This window comes from Ciconia boyciana, chromosome 10 (genome assembly GCF_034638445.1).
Source record: "Ciconia boyciana chromosome 10, ASM3463844v1, whole genome shotgun sequence".
Taxonomy (NCBI): Eukaryota; Metazoa; Chordata; class Aves; order Ciconiiformes; family Ciconiidae; genus Ciconia; species Ciconia boyciana.
The window spans coordinates 19,070,685-19,087,230 of NC_132943.1; the positions used below are offsets into that span (position 1 = coordinate 19,070,685).

The 16,546-nt window shown below is 55.3% G+C and overlaps 1 protein-coding gene across 6 annotated transcripts in view; it reads left to right on the plus strand.

Annotated features, from left to right (window-relative positions):
* The window catches only part of SLC4A3 (solute carrier family 4 member 3), a 35,220-nt gene extending 20,143 nt beyond the window's left edge, over positions 1 to 15,077 (plus strand). For 3 of the 6 annotated variants that reach the window (XM_072875497.1, XM_072875498.1, XM_072875499.1), the window contains exons 10-23: positions 5 to 179; positions 584 to 683; positions 2,401 to 2,585; positions 4,690 to 4,903; positions 5,232 to 5,453; positions 5,783 to 5,931; positions 7,380 to 7,574; positions 8,022 to 8,228; positions 8,846 to 8,935; positions 10,516 to 10,682; positions 11,072 to 11,325; positions 11,655 to 11,824; positions 12,306 to 12,479; positions 13,269 to 15,077. In XM_072875497.1, coding sequence (XP_072731598.1) covers positions 5 to 179; positions 584 to 683; positions 2,401 to 2,585; positions 4,690 to 4,903; positions 5,232 to 5,453; positions 5,783 to 5,931; positions 7,380 to 7,574; positions 8,022 to 8,228; positions 8,846 to 8,935; positions 10,516 to 10,682; positions 11,072 to 11,325; positions 11,655 to 11,824; positions 12,306 to 12,479; positions 13,269 to 13,346 — 2,380 coding nt within the window. In that variant the 3' untranslated portion in view covers positions 13,347 to 15,077. The remainder of the gene's footprint in view (positions 1 to 4; positions 180 to 583; positions 684 to 2,400; positions 2,586 to 4,689; positions 4,904 to 5,231; positions 5,454 to 5,782; positions 5,932 to 7,379; positions 7,575 to 8,021; positions 8,229 to 8,845; positions 8,936 to 10,515; positions 10,683 to 11,071; positions 11,326 to 11,654; positions 11,825 to 12,305; positions 12,480 to 13,268) is intronic. The other 3 variants (XM_072875501.1, XM_072875502.1, XM_072875500.1) reach the window with 2 other exon arrangements.
* Positions 15,078 to 16,546: the final 1,469 nt, after the last annotated feature.

Sequence of the window (16,546 nt, forward strand, 5' to 3'; positions counted from 1 at the left end):
TCAGCCACCCCAATGACGAGAAGGAGGGCTTCTTCCCGAGGAACCACTCCAGCTCCAGCATGAACTCTATCGTGGGGAACCACCACCACAACCACACCACTGACACCTGCATGCCCCTCATGGGGGAAGAGCGCATCGAGATGGCTGACCCCAAGGCCCATGAGACTGAGTGCAAGGAGGTGAGGGTGACATGGGGGGTTATTGCTTCTTTCTCCACACCCTGGGGACAACTGTTGGCCGGCAGCAGTCCTTGGCGCCCACCTCTGGGCTCCTTCATAGGAGTCTTGTACTTGCAAGGGCTGAGCTCCCCTGGATCACTGGAAATCAGGTCGCTGCGTTATGATTTCGGGACCTAATTTTAGCCTCACGCTGTATGCAAATGTCTGCTTGAGCATGCAATGGCAGCAACAGCCCTGGCACTTGCAGGGTGGCTGTTTGCTGTGAGGGTGCCTTGCCTCTGAAGCAGGGTGTTGGGCGTGCAGCTGAAGCAAGCCTGGCTGCAGATGTGCCAGTGGGGTGCAAGGCTGTGTAGGGAGACCAAGGCACGGGAACTCCATCCTTACTTGTTTCTATTCTTCCCCAGCAGAAAAACCCACATCTCCATAACTCTGAGGGCCACCGTAAATACCTGAAGCTGATGGAGAAGATCCCTGAAGATGCGGAGGCCACAGTGGTCCTTGTGGGTAAGAGGCAGCATGTAGAGTCCCCTGGTGCCAAAAGGGAGCAGTTCAGATCCTGGTCTGGCTCCAGCTGTGTGTGCCCTCCCTCCTGAGGGGTATTTGGTCATCCTGTACATGTTCCCAATGTTCAACTGGGGAGGGAGCCTTGTATGCTCTCTCCTTTGGTGACAATGCATGTTTTGTTTGTCTGTGGTAAATTTAAGGGGTGCCTGGATAGTTCCTTTCCTAAACTAAAAGGTTGCTAGACACTGCTGCTGGGAGCTGGGGCCCAGCTTAGAGGAGAAAGTCCCACCAGGCTCACCAGAACATCCCATTTTGCAGCTCAGAAGTGGGTATGTGGTGCCCGAGGGACTGATGGTCAGGCACTGACTGCTATCGGGCCTCGCACTGTCCTCTGGCCAGTGTTGGTTGCTGGCTGTGTGCGCCAGGGAGCTTTGAGTTTATGGAAGCAAGGCCTGGCTGGTGGCAAGGTCTTGGGTATCGGCCATAGCACTGCCAGAAGATATTTCTCTGTACAACAGGGCTGTGAGCGGGCAGGCTCAAGCATCAGTGGGCTTGGTGCCTTCTAACCACAAGAACAGTCCTTCTCAGCACTTTGCTGGCATTAACATCTCAGCAAACGTAGCTACACTACAAGCAAAGTAAATGTCATTGCCTATCCAGTAGATGAAAAGCTCAGGCAAAGAGGCTTGGCAACTCAACCAAGCTGATGCTTAACCATGATGAGGCCAAATCAGCTTCATAAACACACTTTGAATACTCAGATAACTAAACACTGGCCATTTCTGAGGTACGGCTGTGTCTTGGGATTCGCTTGGCCACTCGGATGGCCCAGATTTGCCAGTCTAACACAGAACACAGCTCTTTGCCGGACACAGATGGCAGAAAGATCAGTAATAATGCCAGAGAAATACAAGTATTCAATAAACATTTGTGTTCGGTATGGGAAGGAAGCGGCTGGTGTGCCGGAGGATGCGGGAGCACTTCCCAATCTGTTAGGAACCGAGGAGGCTGCCAAGCATTGATGAGATGCGGACATTGTAAAACAAACTGTGCAGTTTGCACCTATGAGTCTTTAGGGAACTGGCTCATTTTCATCTGAAAAAAAAAAAAGTCTAGGAATACAGGGAACATATAAGAAAAACAGAAGAAAGCTCATAGCATCAGTACTCAAGAAGGGAAGGACAGTGATCCAGTACCTACAGGTTAACCTGACGTCCTTCCCGGACAAAATAATGGCAGAGCTAATATGGGATTCAATTAATAAAGAGCTAAAGGACAAGAATGTAATTATTGCCAAGCAGTGAGGTTTATGGGAAATAGGTCATGTCAAGCAAACCTGATTTCATTCTTTGATGAAATAAGAAGTTTGATAAAAGTAACATGTAAGAGACTTCCTTCCATAAGGCAGTGGCTCAGCATAGAACAACCTTCTGATTTAAAATTAGCCCCTTATAGTGTAAGTAGAGCCTATCTGTAAGAGATTAAGAATGGGCTAACCGGAAAGCTAAAGAAAGTAGCACTTCTTGGGAATGATCAGTGAACAGGGGACTTGGAGCAGTCCTCGGCATGAAGCTCAATGCTGCGTCAGTGGTCTGGAGACAAGTACGGGACTGCAGGGCTCGTGGGAACCCCCAAAATCCCTGTTTCCACTGTTAAAGGCAGCCCAGTACAGCTCACCCCAATGATTAACTCTGCTCAAAACATTGCCTCCTGGTAGGTTGTGTGCAGTTCCTGGAGCAGCCAACTATGGCCTTTGTCCGACTAAATGAGGCCGTCTTTCTGGAATCTGTCTTGGAGGTCCCCATTCCTGTCAGATTCATCTTTGTTCTGCTGGGACCGAGCCAGGCCAACATGGACTACCATGAAATTGGCCGCTCAATCTCCACCCTCATGTCTGACAAGGTGAGGAGCTGATGGGTGGTGATGCCAGCACGGGCGAGGGAGCTTTGGTAGCTCCTCAGAAGTCAGTCCTGGGATGAGAGTGCTGCGAGATGCTGTGCAAAGGCCTGGGCAGGGCAGGCAGGCGTCAGCACCTGGGATTTTTAAGAGTAGCCTGGCTCGACCAAGGTAGGATGCTCCAGTACAGAGGGAAGAGCAGGCCAGACACTTGGCTGGGACAGAGAGTGCTAGGCTGGGTGAAGAAAGGGGCCGTACATAAAAGCAGGAGCAAAGGACTGTCCAAGGTTAGAGGAGTTGTGTTCAGTTGATGTTTCAGAGAGAGGAGGGGAGGCTGAGCGGTGCCAGTGACCATGATGCCTGGCCCAGGCCACACTGACAAAAAGACCCAGCAATGCGTGGGGACTGTTGTCAGGTGTTTGGATGAAGCTTTCTAGCTGAGTCCCGTGGCTGTGGCATCCATGCAGAGGAGCACATCCATGCAGGAGGAGAGGTGAGGAGGCAGGAAGGTTTTTCTGCCAAGCGTGTGCACTGCTAGAAGTCCCCCATCTGGCTAGATGGCAGGAAAGTGAAATTCATTATTCTGGTAAGGAATTAAAGGCAAAGGAAAGACAATCTGAGCATCTGCTGCATACATCCAGGACAGGAGAATCAGAGGTTCACAGGGTCCTCCTGGCTGGTGCCAGGTAACTATAACGGAGTAACAAACCTGCCTGTCCTGCCTCCAGTGCACAACTCTCCCTGAAATGGGGACTAAAAGGTCCACTCAGAGCAAGTGGGTTGTGGGCAACAAGGGCTCCCAGCTGTAAGATCCCTTCCCAGGAGTTGCACAGGGCTCAGCTGAGACTGTGTTTCTAGCCAGAAGAGGTGAGGTGCCATATTCCATCTTCGGTGCTGCATTTGTGGGCTGATCTTGCTCATCTGAGCCTCTGCTCCTCTGTTGCTGGAAGAGGGGAGCCAGCTGCTGCAGCCAGGCTGGCCGTAGCAAGGTTACACGGTGGCTGGCGCCATGAAGAGTACGGTATCATTTACAGTTTGAAGCTGTGGCTCCAGGGAGTCTGTGCGCTGCAGGGACCTTAGCTGTCCCCTACCTGCTTTACAGGCTCTTCACTTGTTCATCTTCTCCAGCCTTTTCTCTGCAGGCACGTTCCAAAGGCAATGCAGCACTTCCGCCCGTTTGCCAGCACCTCCCTGCCTGTCTGCAGTAGTGCTGTCCCCTCATGGTCTCTTTGGAGTCCTTCCTTGTCATCTTGCCCTTGCTGTCAGGAGTATCTCCCCTTTTCTGCCTGGTTTCCCTTGCATGGCTTCCCTCATGCTGTAGACTCCTATTTTCCCTCCCATGTGGAGACTCCCAAGAGTCTCTTATGCTCCCTGCTCAGGTCCTGGTTCTTGTGCTTTATCCTGCGGTGCTTTAGGCCTCCACCAGCTTCTCCCTCAAAACAAACCCAAGACCAGACTAGGAGGACATCGGTCTGTTGCAGAGTTCTAATTTTGAGCTGCAGGGACAGGGAAAGTGTTTCATCCCTGTGGTGCCTGGCTTCTGGTACATGCCTGAGCTGGGCTCCAAACGAGAGCCCTGCAGGACCGAGCAATGGCATGCAGAGCTTGTAAGGAGAAGGATCTTGTCCTGATGCAGCCACAGTGATCTGGTGTGAACAGAGGCACAGGCTGGCCAGGTGTAGCATCTAGCCTAGGGAACGAGAGGCACCAGGCTAGCGGGGAAGCACAGATCTGATTTTGATTGATGGTGAGGTCCCATGAGAGGCACCCTGTGGTCTGGCAGAGTGTGTAGCTGGCAGAGATGCTGCAGGAGCACGATGTTGGGCAAGAGCAGTGGGGCTTGGGGGAGAAAAGCAGGAGCAAGGAGGTCACTGGAAAGGATGGATAGGGAAGGGAGGAGAGACATGGGATTAGGTGAGGGGCACTGGGTAGAAGGACAGGGAGGAGCAATTCAGGAGTGTCTGGCACAGAGTGGCAGTAGTGAGACAAGTTGAGGGAGCGGGATGTTACTGTATGGTCACAGCAAGCGTTGTGTTTCCAGGCTGTAGGTAGCTGGGTGCAGTCTTGGTCTGAGCCTTCTCCCTCTCTCTTTTTTCCCTGCCCCTCTCAGCACTTCCATGAGGCTGCATACATGGCAGATGACCGTCAAGACCTCCTCAATGCAATCAACGAGTTCTTGGACTGCAGCATTGTCATCCCCCCATCGGAGGTGGAGGGGAAAGACTTGCTCAAATCCATTGCCACCTTCCAGAAGTTGCTGCTGAGGAAGAGGAAGGAGAGGGAGCAGAAGTCCATGAAGGAGGGGGCTGTCCAGGAAGCCAAAGGTCTCTCCACTCACATTTGGGCAAAAGAGTTTGTGCCTAGTGCCCTGCGTGCCCCAGTGGGCCCTCCCCTCACAGAGCCTGGCAGAGGGGTGAGCGGGGCCTGGCTCCTGCAGTGGGCAGCGGGGAGCAGGGCAAGGGGAGGCAGGACAGTGGCTGTGGGCAGCTCTGGCAGGTGGGGGCAGCTGGAGGCAGTGGGATGTGCAGTCTCAGGGGGCCCACCAGGTTAGCGCTGCTGGAGGAAGGTCTCCACGGGGCATGGGGGAGAGGGACAGCCGAAGGGTATGACCTGCATTCCCCTGCTCAAGCCCTGCCCTCTGTGCACCTCCAGAGCTGTGTGAAGTGAAAGCTGAGGAAGAAGAGGAGGAAGCTGAGGACGACCCTTTGAAGCGGACCGGGATATTTTTTGGAGGTCTGGTTCGGGACATAAAGCGCAGGTACCCCAAATACCTCAGTGACATCAGAGACGCCTTGCACAGCCAGTGTCTCGCAGCCGTTCTCTTCATCTACTTTGCTGCTCTCTCTCCTGCCATCACCTTCGGGGGACTCCTAGGTAATGGGCCTGCTTTCTGGTCTGCTCTTTGCACGCTGGGACACTGGCTGTGTCTGTGTGATGCTGTGCTGGGTGGGCTTCGGTGCTGCACGCTCGGGGAGAGCGGCAGCACTGCGCCTCGGCTGCTGCCTTGTCCCCTACCTGCCGCTTGGCCTCTCCAGCCTCGGCTCCCCAGGCTCCCTCTGTGCTCCCTGCCCAACACAGGGGACCTCGGACTGATGGGACGGGGACCTGCCTCCTCCGTCTGGAGCTGTGTCTGCAGTTTGCCTGCCTGTGGTGACGGTGCCTGTGTCTGGGCTATAACACTCACATGTTGTTCTCTTTCCCAGGAGAGAAAACTGAGGGTCTCATGGGGGTCTCCGAGCTGATAATCTCCACCTCGGTTTTAGGGATCCTCTTCTCCCTGCTCGGAGCCCAGCCGCTCCTGGTCATTGGCTTCTCAGGGCCTCTGCTGGTGTTTGAAGAAGCTTTTTACAAGGTACATGTGAGGCAGTGTCCGTGCTTGGCACCTGCTCTCTCTGCCCTCGGGCTGGAGAGGGTAGCCAGCATTTCTCAGTTCTCCAAAGGGTCTCTGGTGGTGTGGACTCCTTGGGTCCTGCCAGGCTGCCCTCAGCTTGGCTGGGGCTGGCCCTGGCTCTGCTGACCCTTTGCAGATCACACCGTAGGGACTTCTGCCCCCTGTTGCTGTATCCCATGGGCTGACCCCGTTGAGGTGTGACAGGGTAACAGCACTCCTCTACCTGCTGACTGTGAGGGGAGCATCATCCCCCAGCCCTGTGCTGCAGCCCATCCTGGCACAATGAGCACTTGTAGCTGCATCCTAAAATACTGCTCCATAATACTTTCTTGATCTTGGGGCTTCCTTTGAAGACCATTTCACAACTTTTACCTGTGTCCAGGTTTCCTTGTATGGGAACCCAACAATGTTCAGCGTACCACCTGTTTGGGATGTCCCACGTACATTACTCCCACCGCTCAGGGAGAGCCCAAGGGTGTCTGCAGAGATATCCTGGCCAGCCAGGATGGACATGTTTCTTTCTGAAGTAGCATGACCTCTTCACTGTTAAAAGCATCCCTGTGTCACCATACCTCTAAGCAGTGGGTCTAATCCTTCTCCTTTTTTCTGACTCCTAGCATGTCTGGGCTTTTAAAGCATGGTTTTTCCTACGGCTAGATTTTCACCTTGGTGTGTCAAGAGTTTGGAGCTGGTGATGCCATTGCACAGTGGGAATTTCTCTGCTCTCCTGTGACCGCACTTCTTACTGACTGCTTTTGCTTTGCCCAGTCATTGTGTACAAAGGTGTACTTCTGCCCAGTGTGAGGGCACTGTCTGTGGTGGTACCGAGGAAGGCTGCAAAGGGAGGGATGTGATTTGTGCTGCAAGTAGTTGGTGTTGCTGTGTGTGGATGAGCAGAGGCAGTGGAGATGGTCTATTCTGTGGTGACAGCCTGGGGGCTTTTCTCCACACACATACAACCGCGTGTGTACGCAGGGCGCTGTCTGGGATCATGCCCCAGCTAACGTAGCCTTTATGCAGTGGGACACAGCAGGCTGCTCAGGCTCTCCTTTGCAGGGAACAGGCTTGTGCTGTTGAGTGCATGGAGCAGTGGAGAGCTGTGTTTGAGCAATAGCACCTCCATTTGGGTGGGATGGGGAACATCACGCATGGGATGGCTTCGGCAGAGAGTGAAGGAGGTACTGTTACAAAGACTGGAGCTGTAAAGACCTGCTTGGTGTGAGCTGGCTGGTGTTAATGCAAAGTTTGTAACATTACCTGTGACTCCAGCCCTGAATTCACTGTCTCTGCGCTGGATGCCCGAGCAGATGTAGATGCTTTTTTCCAGGAGAGTCTTTGATCTTAATGGGGAGCAGATGCGGGAGGCAGCCTGAGGAGCCATGAGTAACTCCTTCCCCTTTCCATTTCAGTTCTGCCAGACACAAGGCATTGAGTATCTGACAGGCAGAGTGTGGATTGGTTTGTGGCTCATCGTCTTCATCTTCATTATCGTGGCAGCTGAGGGAAGCTTCTTGGTGCGCTACATCTCGCCCTTCACCCAGGAGATCTTTGCTTTCCTCATCTCCCTCATCTTTATCTACGAGACCTTCTACAAACTGTACAAGGTGAACCTTCCCCAGGGAGATGGGCTGCCGCATCTCTCAATCCCCCAGGAACCTGCTGCTTTAGCATACAGGAGGCAGGAGAACAGGGCCAGCTCAGCCACAGCTTTCCTAGGTGTTCTGCAGAGCAGTTCTTTGCTGGCCTCTCATGCCCCGGCCCAGCTGGCCCCTGTGCCACCACAGAGGCTGGCAGGACGAGCCCTAATGTCTGTCTCCCCTTCTCTTCCTGCAGGAGGCATTAAAGAGGGGCCACTTTTCTCTCCCCAGCCCTCTCCAGCTGGGTAGGTTGCGAGGCGAGGTGATGGATGCTGGGATTGTCCGCGCCCACCATCTACCACCCTCACCTCTCCGCAGAGCAGGACACCTCCGCTTCCCCCTGCCCCCAGTAGTGACAGTGCCCCCTGCCCCTCCTTGCGGTGACAGTGCCCGCTGCTTCTCTCACCTGCCCAGGTGTTTGCAGAACATCCTCTGCTGAAGTTCTACCCACCGAACGTGCAGAGTGGTCTGAATGCCAGCATGCTCTCTGCGGATGCGATGTCACTGGGAATCAGGATGCAGCCCAACACTGCTCTCCTCTCCCTCATCCTCATGCTAGGCACCTTCTTCATTGCCTTCTTTATGCGCAAGTTCAAGAACAGCCGTTTCTTAGGAGGAAAGGTGAGAAGTTTGTGGGACCCAGGTGTTAAGGACAAGGGATGTGCCAAACAAATAATGCTTCTTGCTACAGACCTTTGTTCTCCAGAGCGTTTGGACCATTCCCCAAAGAAACACCAGCAATCCCTTAAGTACCATGCGGAAGGGATGGTAGCCTGACCTAGGCTGCAGACCAGAGCTGGCTGTTGATGATGGTATCTGCACTGTCCTGCTCCAGTGAGCTTTGCTGAAAAGTCCTCTGGACCCTGGGAAAGCTCCTTTGGCTGGATGCAAGTCTGTTAAACTAGAATATAGGAGGAAGAGCTTACAACTTGTTCCCTTTGGACATCTCTCTACATGCAGGGCATCTGTGTAATACCTGGAGCACCATCCGAATAGGCCAGCAGGAGCAGTTAGCCAGTCACTTAAGAGTGGCTGGAGGACTGTGTGTTATGTGGGCAGTGGGATGTGCAGCCCCATGGGTCAAGGCTGGGTTCCCTTGCCCGGCTCATCAGCAGTGCTCGGGTTTGCAGTGGTGCTTGGCCCCATCTGGGGCTTCACTTTGCCACAGGCTCCTTGTAGCAGGGTGAGTGCACAGAGCCAGCCCATTCCCTTTGCCAGCGAGGGTGTTTATTCTGCAGGCTCGGCGGATCATCGGAGACTTCGGGATCCCCATCTCCATCCTGGTCATGGTGCTGGTGGATTACACCATCACTGACACGTACACACAGGTAGGCACCAGCACCACCCTCAGAGCCCCTCCTGCAGCCCAGCAGTGATCCCTGTGGCACCGTGGCCTGCCCTTGTGCAGCGGGGGATTTCTGTTTCCTGCCTCTAGTCGTAACAGCACAAAGCAAACAGAGTCGCTCCCCTCGTCCTCACTCCCACGCTGAAGGGAAGCTCGAAGGGTCTTGCTGAGGCTGAGAGCAGAGCTACAGGGACTGAGTGCCCTAGTATCTCTCTGGTATTCCAGCTGTTAGTAGGGGAGGCTTTAGGGGACCGGAGAGATTCAGTGCAGTTAATTCCTTGTTTGTAACTCTAAAAACTTGCAGTCAATCAACAAGACAAACTGGTTATGCACACTGAAGGGGGGGCATATACAGTGGTTTCAGTGGGGCACTTGTCATGGGTTTAGTACTTAACATATTTATACTCTTATTGATTATAGACTACTACGTATTTTAATCACTTTATCTCAAACACAGTGATCTCTTTCCCAGTTTATGCACAAACCTACATGTTATCAAACAAACCCATCTCACAGGTTTCCTTTCCCCCCCCTCTTTTTTAGTAGATGTGTAGTTATATCTTTTTGTTTTGGTATTTTTTTCAGCTAACATTGGGGAGAGGGTGAAAGGTAGTTCCTGTTCAGCATGCAAGCTTTTTATCAAGACAGCCCAAGGCTTAATGGAATCCAAATGCATTTTTATTCATTCAAATTTCAATGAAAAATCTGGTTTTATCAGACATTAGTGAAATCAGGCACTTTGTTACATCCTTTTCATACCCTTCTACACTTCTACAATTAATATCAAAAGCATTATCATTTCAGTATTAACTCAGCATATGCACAAAGCTTTTCGAGAAAACGGTACTTAGTTACACAGCTTAGCTCAAGTACAAGCATTCCAGGAATATTATTCATACTTATGCTGATTAACATAAATGCAAATCATAAACTCTCCCTGCAGTGCTCACGCAGGCAGATAGCAAGAACTGCTGTAGAGCAGCACAGAGCCGAGAGTTCAAATGCTGGTGAACGCAGGGTTGAGACAAAGTACAGCTAGGAGTCTGTGTGGTCTCTGATGGGAGCACAAACATGATATTCCCTCTGAGCATGATCAGAGTGAGGTCATTTCCAGAGAATGTGGCCACTTCTGGGGTCCACACTGCAAAAACAATACTGAAAAGTGTCTCAGAAAAGGCTTGGAAAGCCACCTCAGAGAAGGGTAGGCAGGTCAGGACACTTGATTTGTCCAAGCAGAGGTCAAGGAGCATTTTAACCATGGTCTACAAGCACTGACATGGGGGTGAGGTTCCTGAGGGAAGATATTTCCTTGGTCTCTTGGACAAAAGCCAAGGGAATTCCAACAGCCAAAAGGAAATGAGACAGGCCCGTGTTAGGGGACATGGGATTTTTTGCACTGACAGGGATTATCCATGAAAAAGTCCTGCTCGGGTTAGGGTGGCTGTCCCATCACCTGAGGCATTCAGACCAGGGCGACCAGGAGGATCAAGGCTAGTCCTGTGTGAGGCTGTGGGCACATGTGTATTGATGAGTAACTGCTGGGTTTTGTGGCTACACCACCAGAAGCTGAATGTCCCCTCTGGCCTGTCGGTCACATCTCCTCACAAGCGTGGCTGGTTCATTCACCCCATGGGCAGCAGTGGGACCTTTCCAATGTGGATGATGTTTGCCTCTGCCATCCCTGCCCTCCTGGTCTTCATTCTTATCTTCATGGAGACACAGATCACTACGTGAGTACTTCCCGCACCAACGCCAACCATCACTAACCTCTGGGCAGGGAAGGCTGGGATGGGTGCTGGTGCCATTCGTGTGGAGATGCGCCTGGCATCCCAGCAGGACAGCAAGGGCAGGATCCTGGCCATTTCAGACTGTACTTTCTTGGGTTCTCCCATTGTCTCTTGGCTCCCCTCCTGGCATGCAGTGTGGTGGAGACCAGCCTCAGCCAAGCACAGGAGGAAACCTCTAACCTGAGGTTGACAGCCACCATCCCTCTTCTCAGCCATCTCCTTGTTGTCCCTGTGTGTGCTCTCTCCAGGCAGTGAATGTTGTCCCCAGCCACAGTGCTGTCCCTGGGCACTGGGCTGGGCCTGGTACTGACCCGGGCTCTTTTTCCTCCCAGGCTGATTGTGAGCAAGAAGGAGAGGAAGCTGCTGAAAGGCTCTGGCTTCCACCTGGACCTGCTGCTCATTGGCACTATGGGGGGGCTTTGCGCACTCTTTGGGCTGCCCTGGCTGACCGCGGCGACCGTGCGCTCCGTCACCCACGTCAATGCCCTGACGGTCATGAGCAAGGCCATCGCACCAGGAGAGAAGCCCAAGATTGAGGAGGTGAAGGAGCAGCGTGTGACCGGCGTGCTTATTGCTGCCCTCGTCGGTGAGCCTCTGCTCGGGGGAAGGGGTGAGGGGGGAGGTCAGGGCCGACCACTTGAATCTCCTGGCAGCATCCCTGCCCCATGGGCCAGCCTGCACTCTACCCGCTCGCTGCAGGACTGCCCCCACCTACACTGAGCTCTCCTCTGGCAGCCTTCGGTACCCCCCCATGGTCAATCCATCTCTGCAACTCTTCCGGCTAGACGCCTCTTGAGCTTCCTCTCCCTTGCACCCCGGGACAGACAGAGAGGAGGCGGGAGAGGGATAGAGGCTGAGGTGCCTTGTGGAGGGGCTGGCGTGGGACACACCATGCCCTGAGCTCTGTCTGTGCAGGTCTGTCCATTGTGATGGGGAACATGCTGCGGCAAATCCCGCTGGCTGTGCTCTTCGGCATCTTCCTCTACATGGGGGTTACGTCACTCACTGGCATCCAGCTCTACGAGCGGCTGCTCCTGATCTTCATGCCATCCAAGCACCACCCTGACCACATCTATGTTGTCAAGGTGAGCGAAGGCAAGTTGCGGGGAACCAGGTAATGAGGAGCAGAGGAAGAAGAGGCAGGTGAGGGGAGGATGGTGCTTTGCTAGAGTGATGCTTGGCTTGGTGACCCCCCCTTGGCTGCAAGTTTGTGCCAAGACGTAAGCGCAAGCCATGCACAGAGGTGATACCATGCTAGGATAGCGTGCTGATAGGCTGCACGCAGGAGTGTATTGCCAGGGTATTGTATGGATGGACTGTTTATAGAGTGATGCATTGCTTGAGTGGGTGAGGGGACACTGCATTGCCAGGTGGGTGTGCTGCTAGGTTGCACAGAGGCTGATGTGTTACGGAGTTCTGCCTTGCTATAGGGTACAGGCAGGTAGAGTGTGCAGCAGTGTTGCGTTACTGTACTATGCTATGCAGAAGGGTTATGTTTTGCCAGTTGGGTCTTCATTCATCTGTGTGGAAGGATAATGTGTTCTTAGACTGGATTTACCTCCCTAGGTGAAGACCTGGAGAATGAATCTCTTCACCTGCATTCAACTGGCCTGCATTGTGCTGCTCTGGGTGGTGAAATCTACGGTGGCATCCCTGGCCTTCCCCTTTGTCCTGATCATGACAGTGCCATTGCGACGCTTTGTGCTGCCCCGCTTCTTCCACGACAGGGAGCTCAAAGCGGTAAGTAGATAACTGTCCTCACAGTCTGGCTTGCAACACTGGAGTGAGGTTGAGGAGATTTGGCAGACTGAAAGGCTGGGAGATCCTGGGCCGGCAAAGCCTTGGCTTTCCCTGCTGTTGTCTGGGGGTCTTTGTTCAACAGCAGTAGGTGGGTGGATGGCTTCCTCAGAGCTTGTGGCCCTGGGAGTGCAGTGTGGGATGGATGGGCACCCTAGGGCAAGGAGACAGAGGATCCTACCGTGCAGAGGCGTGGAGTAAGGGTTTCCTCTTCTATCCTCCTCCCCATTTGTGTCTCATTCATCAAGAGACACCCTATTTCCCCACTGAGACAGCAGCAAGGACAGCCCAGCAGCACACCAGAGCCTGTGGCTGCTTGGCACAGGAGCACGTAACCACAGTGCCAGGGTGCTGGCAGCTCCTCGAGTGCGGGCAGCTCCTCTGCTGCTGCTAACATCCTGAGCTCCTGTTGGAGAGCAGCCTGGGGCAGCACCCAGAAGTGGGTGCTGCCAGCAGGGGAGGAGGGAGGAGTTGCTGTGCTGGACCAAAGCCCAAGTGAGGGGGCACTGTCAAACAATTAATGCTTATAGAAAAGGGCATCAGGCTGCAGACTCATGGACGGGCAGGAGGGGCAAAAAAAGGAGTCTGTTGGGAGGGGAAGGAGCAAGAGCTTTGCTCTTCCTAGTGCAGCCCAGCTGCCTGGCTTGCTGCACGCTGATCCCTCCATGCCAGGCTTGACCCCATGCTGGGGACAGCTGTGGCCTTCAGAGCCCGGTCTCTGCCTCTCCCCAGCTGGACTCGGAGGATGCGGAGCCGAACTTCGACGAGGACGGCCGAGACGAGTACAACGAGCTGCACATGCCTGTGTGAGCTGGGAGCTGCCCTCCCTGCTCATGGGACAGGCCGCTCACGCCTGCTCATCCCTCTGAAGGACTAACTGGAGACTTGCTGTGAGTCACGCAATCTCTTGCCTGGACCAACAAATGGCTGTTCCATAGCCCCACAGGAGGCATCCCCGGCTCCTGCTGCCCCATCGCTCGCTCAGCAGAGGCTGTGAGTCTCTCTCCTCTTGGACCTGGTGGGCTGAGAGATGCTTCTCACATCCCGAAGCTGCGTGGGTGCCGAGTGCCCGTGGGTCAGGGGTCTGCCCCCTCCCTGCTGGAGGCAGCCTGTGCCTGGTCTCCAGGTGGGGAAGGGGGGCCGTGCCAGCTGGTGCCACTGCGTCCCCCTCCACTACCATGAAGCTTGGGTGTCTCAGCACCACGTGCCACTGAGCAGTCACAGGGATGGGCTGGATGCTGCCTGTGCACGGCCAGCGGGCTTCTCGCAGGCCAACAGCCTCCTTGCTTGGCTAGCGGATGCCTTGCTCCTCCTCCCTCTGCCCCCTTCCAGGAGTGCTCACGCTGGGCCTGTACCAGAGCCCCTGGCCCACGGGGCTGCTGCAGCCTGGCAGACAGGCAAGGAGGGACCAGCACCCTGGCCCTGTCCTCCAGACCATCGTCTGTCCAGTCACCCTCCCACAGGACTGTTGTCAGCTCCTGCTCGGCATGGGGGAGGCTGTTTGCTTCCTTCCAATTTTCCCAATCCTCTTCCCAAAGGAAAACCACACAGGGAGGGGAGGCTGGGGACAAGCAGGTATCCTGAAGCCTCGAGTGCAGGGACTTGCAGGGACTAAGAGGAGTCCTGTGCCATTCTGCACCTCCACAAAGGTTGCAGGGGTAAAAACTCATCACAGGGCTGCATCCCAATTCCTGATCCCCAAGTTCCTGTCCCTGGGAACAAACCATGTTTAAGAAGCTATACAAGAGATGTAGTGCTGGAGCACCAAACAGTCCTTTGGGTCCTCTCCTTTTCCCTGTGCAGTGATCCACTGGGTCTGGCTCCCTGCAGCCCTACGAGGAGGTCACTGAAACCCCCAGCCCCAATTCAGCTGTCATATCAGGGTGACCTTTCATGTCCAAGGGTGCCCTCCAAGTGGGAAGGAGCAGTATTCAGTGTGCCCAGCACTCAGCCCCGTCACCTCTGGGCAGCTCCAAACACTTTCCGCCTGGCAGGGCTGTCCCCTGGGGTCTCCCCAGGCTGGCAGCCCCCATTCAGAGCTGCCTCAGAAACTGCTGACGTGCCCTTGCTGCCCGTGGCAGGTCTGAGGGCAGTGCCAGAGGAGATGGGCACCCCAGCCTCTCCCTGATGGTCGGAGCCAGAGTGGCCTCGTGGAGGAGGCTGGGATGCTCACTTCACCACTCGATTTGGGACAAGCCGCTGCCCCGGTTCCCACTTATCAGCCTGGCTCCTGCAAGAGATGGTGGGTGCTTCATTACGGGGAGGGTCTGACACCTTCCCCAGGAAGCTGCAGAAATATCCCACCAGAGAAAGAAGCTTCCCCCCACAGCAGGTTCCTGCCCCACAGCCTGGCCCCCCTGCAGGGCCCGGGGCGGAGAGACGAGTGTCTCTGTGTGTCTGTGGCCATGTGTGTCCTGTCCTCCCCGTGTAGTGTAGGAGGCCTGTTGTCGCTGTGCATTGTGACTCCTCTGACTGTAGTGGAAACAGCTACACCAATAAACTCTTCACAGGAACCGCGTCTGGCTCTCCACTTTTGTTTGTTAATTGGCAATAAATTAAATTGATTGAAATTCCCCGACACAGAACTGTTTCTTGCCCACAACAGCAGCCAGCGAGGGAGCAAGCCCTAGCTGGAGTGGGGACTGTCACCTACTACCAGCATGGAGGTGGGCTCTCCACCACCATCACCATCACCAAGCAGGCTGGTTACTGTGGGCCCAGCTGGAGCCCCCATGCTGGCTGCTGGAAACAGGAGGCTGAGCCCCATATTTAACCAGAAACGCGTATTCATGCCTGCATGCATCCATACACGTGTGCATGCGTGTGCCTGCATGCTCAGCAGTGCTTGGTGCCCATCTCCTGACCCAGCCTGTAGCCACATGCTGAATGCCAGGGCCATGGGCTGGGCATGGAGGAAACATCTCATTAAACACACATTCCATCCACGCTTTCTTCCCAGGCAGGAGCCAAGCCAGGTCCCTGTGAGCTTCTGGCTGCCCGCAGCCCACGTGGTGATGGGTCAGATGTCCTCCAGTCGTGCCCTTCTGGGTGCTGCTGCTGGGAGCAGGCGGTGGTCCCACCTCCCGTGGTCAGGGTTGCCAGCTGCTCCTGAGGCTGGCCACTGCCGTGGGGCACACGACAGAGGGCTGAGCCCGCCCGGGCGCAGGGGTGGTGGCCGGCCCGCTTCTGAGCCGGGCCCGCTGTGGGGCGGGCAGCGCCTGGCCTCGCAGCATCCTCTCCAGGTCCCGGCAGCGCTGCTGAACCTGCGGGAGAGGAGGCAGCACGGCTGCCCGGCTCCTGAGCATCCAGGTGGGCTGGATGGGAGCATCCACAAATGTTTCCCGCAGGCTGCTCTGGCACGTTAGGAAACACTCCCTCTCCCATTCCCCACTCCATGGCTCACCTTCCTCACACCTGAATGCCCAGGGCTGCCCCAACAGGCCATCGGTTTGGACTGGAGAGGTTATGGCTCTACCCAGTCCCACAAGATCCATGTCTCCACCTGGACGTCCAGCCCTTTCCATGCAGCTCCCCTGCCCACAGCAGTGCCCCCGCTCTCGCCCTGGGACGCAGGGCAGGGAGCGCGAGCAGAGCCGGCGTGTGCTCCTTACCGCATCGATCCTCCGGACGAGGATGGGCCTGACCTCCAGCTCCAGCAGCCAGTCGGCCTCCAGGATGCTGTGGTGGTACTCCTCCAGCTCCAGGCTCTTCTGTAGCTCCTCGGCCAGGGCAGCCTGGTGCCGGCAACCTCCCGTACCAGTACCCGGGCTCTGCTGGGGCTGGGCTAGCTCCGTCCCCTCGCCCAGCTGCTGCAGGCGCAGGACATGGATGCGCTGGGCGATGTGACAGACCTGGGCATGCAGCGCGGCCGCCCGCTCCCTGCGGTGCAGCAGGGCCAGCAGCTCCTCCTGGCTCTCCCGCAGCTGGGCTCGCAGCACCCCGACACTGCCTCCTGCACCCAAGGGCCGCAGCGGGACCAAGAGGTCGGGCAAGCCCAGGGGAGAGCCCAG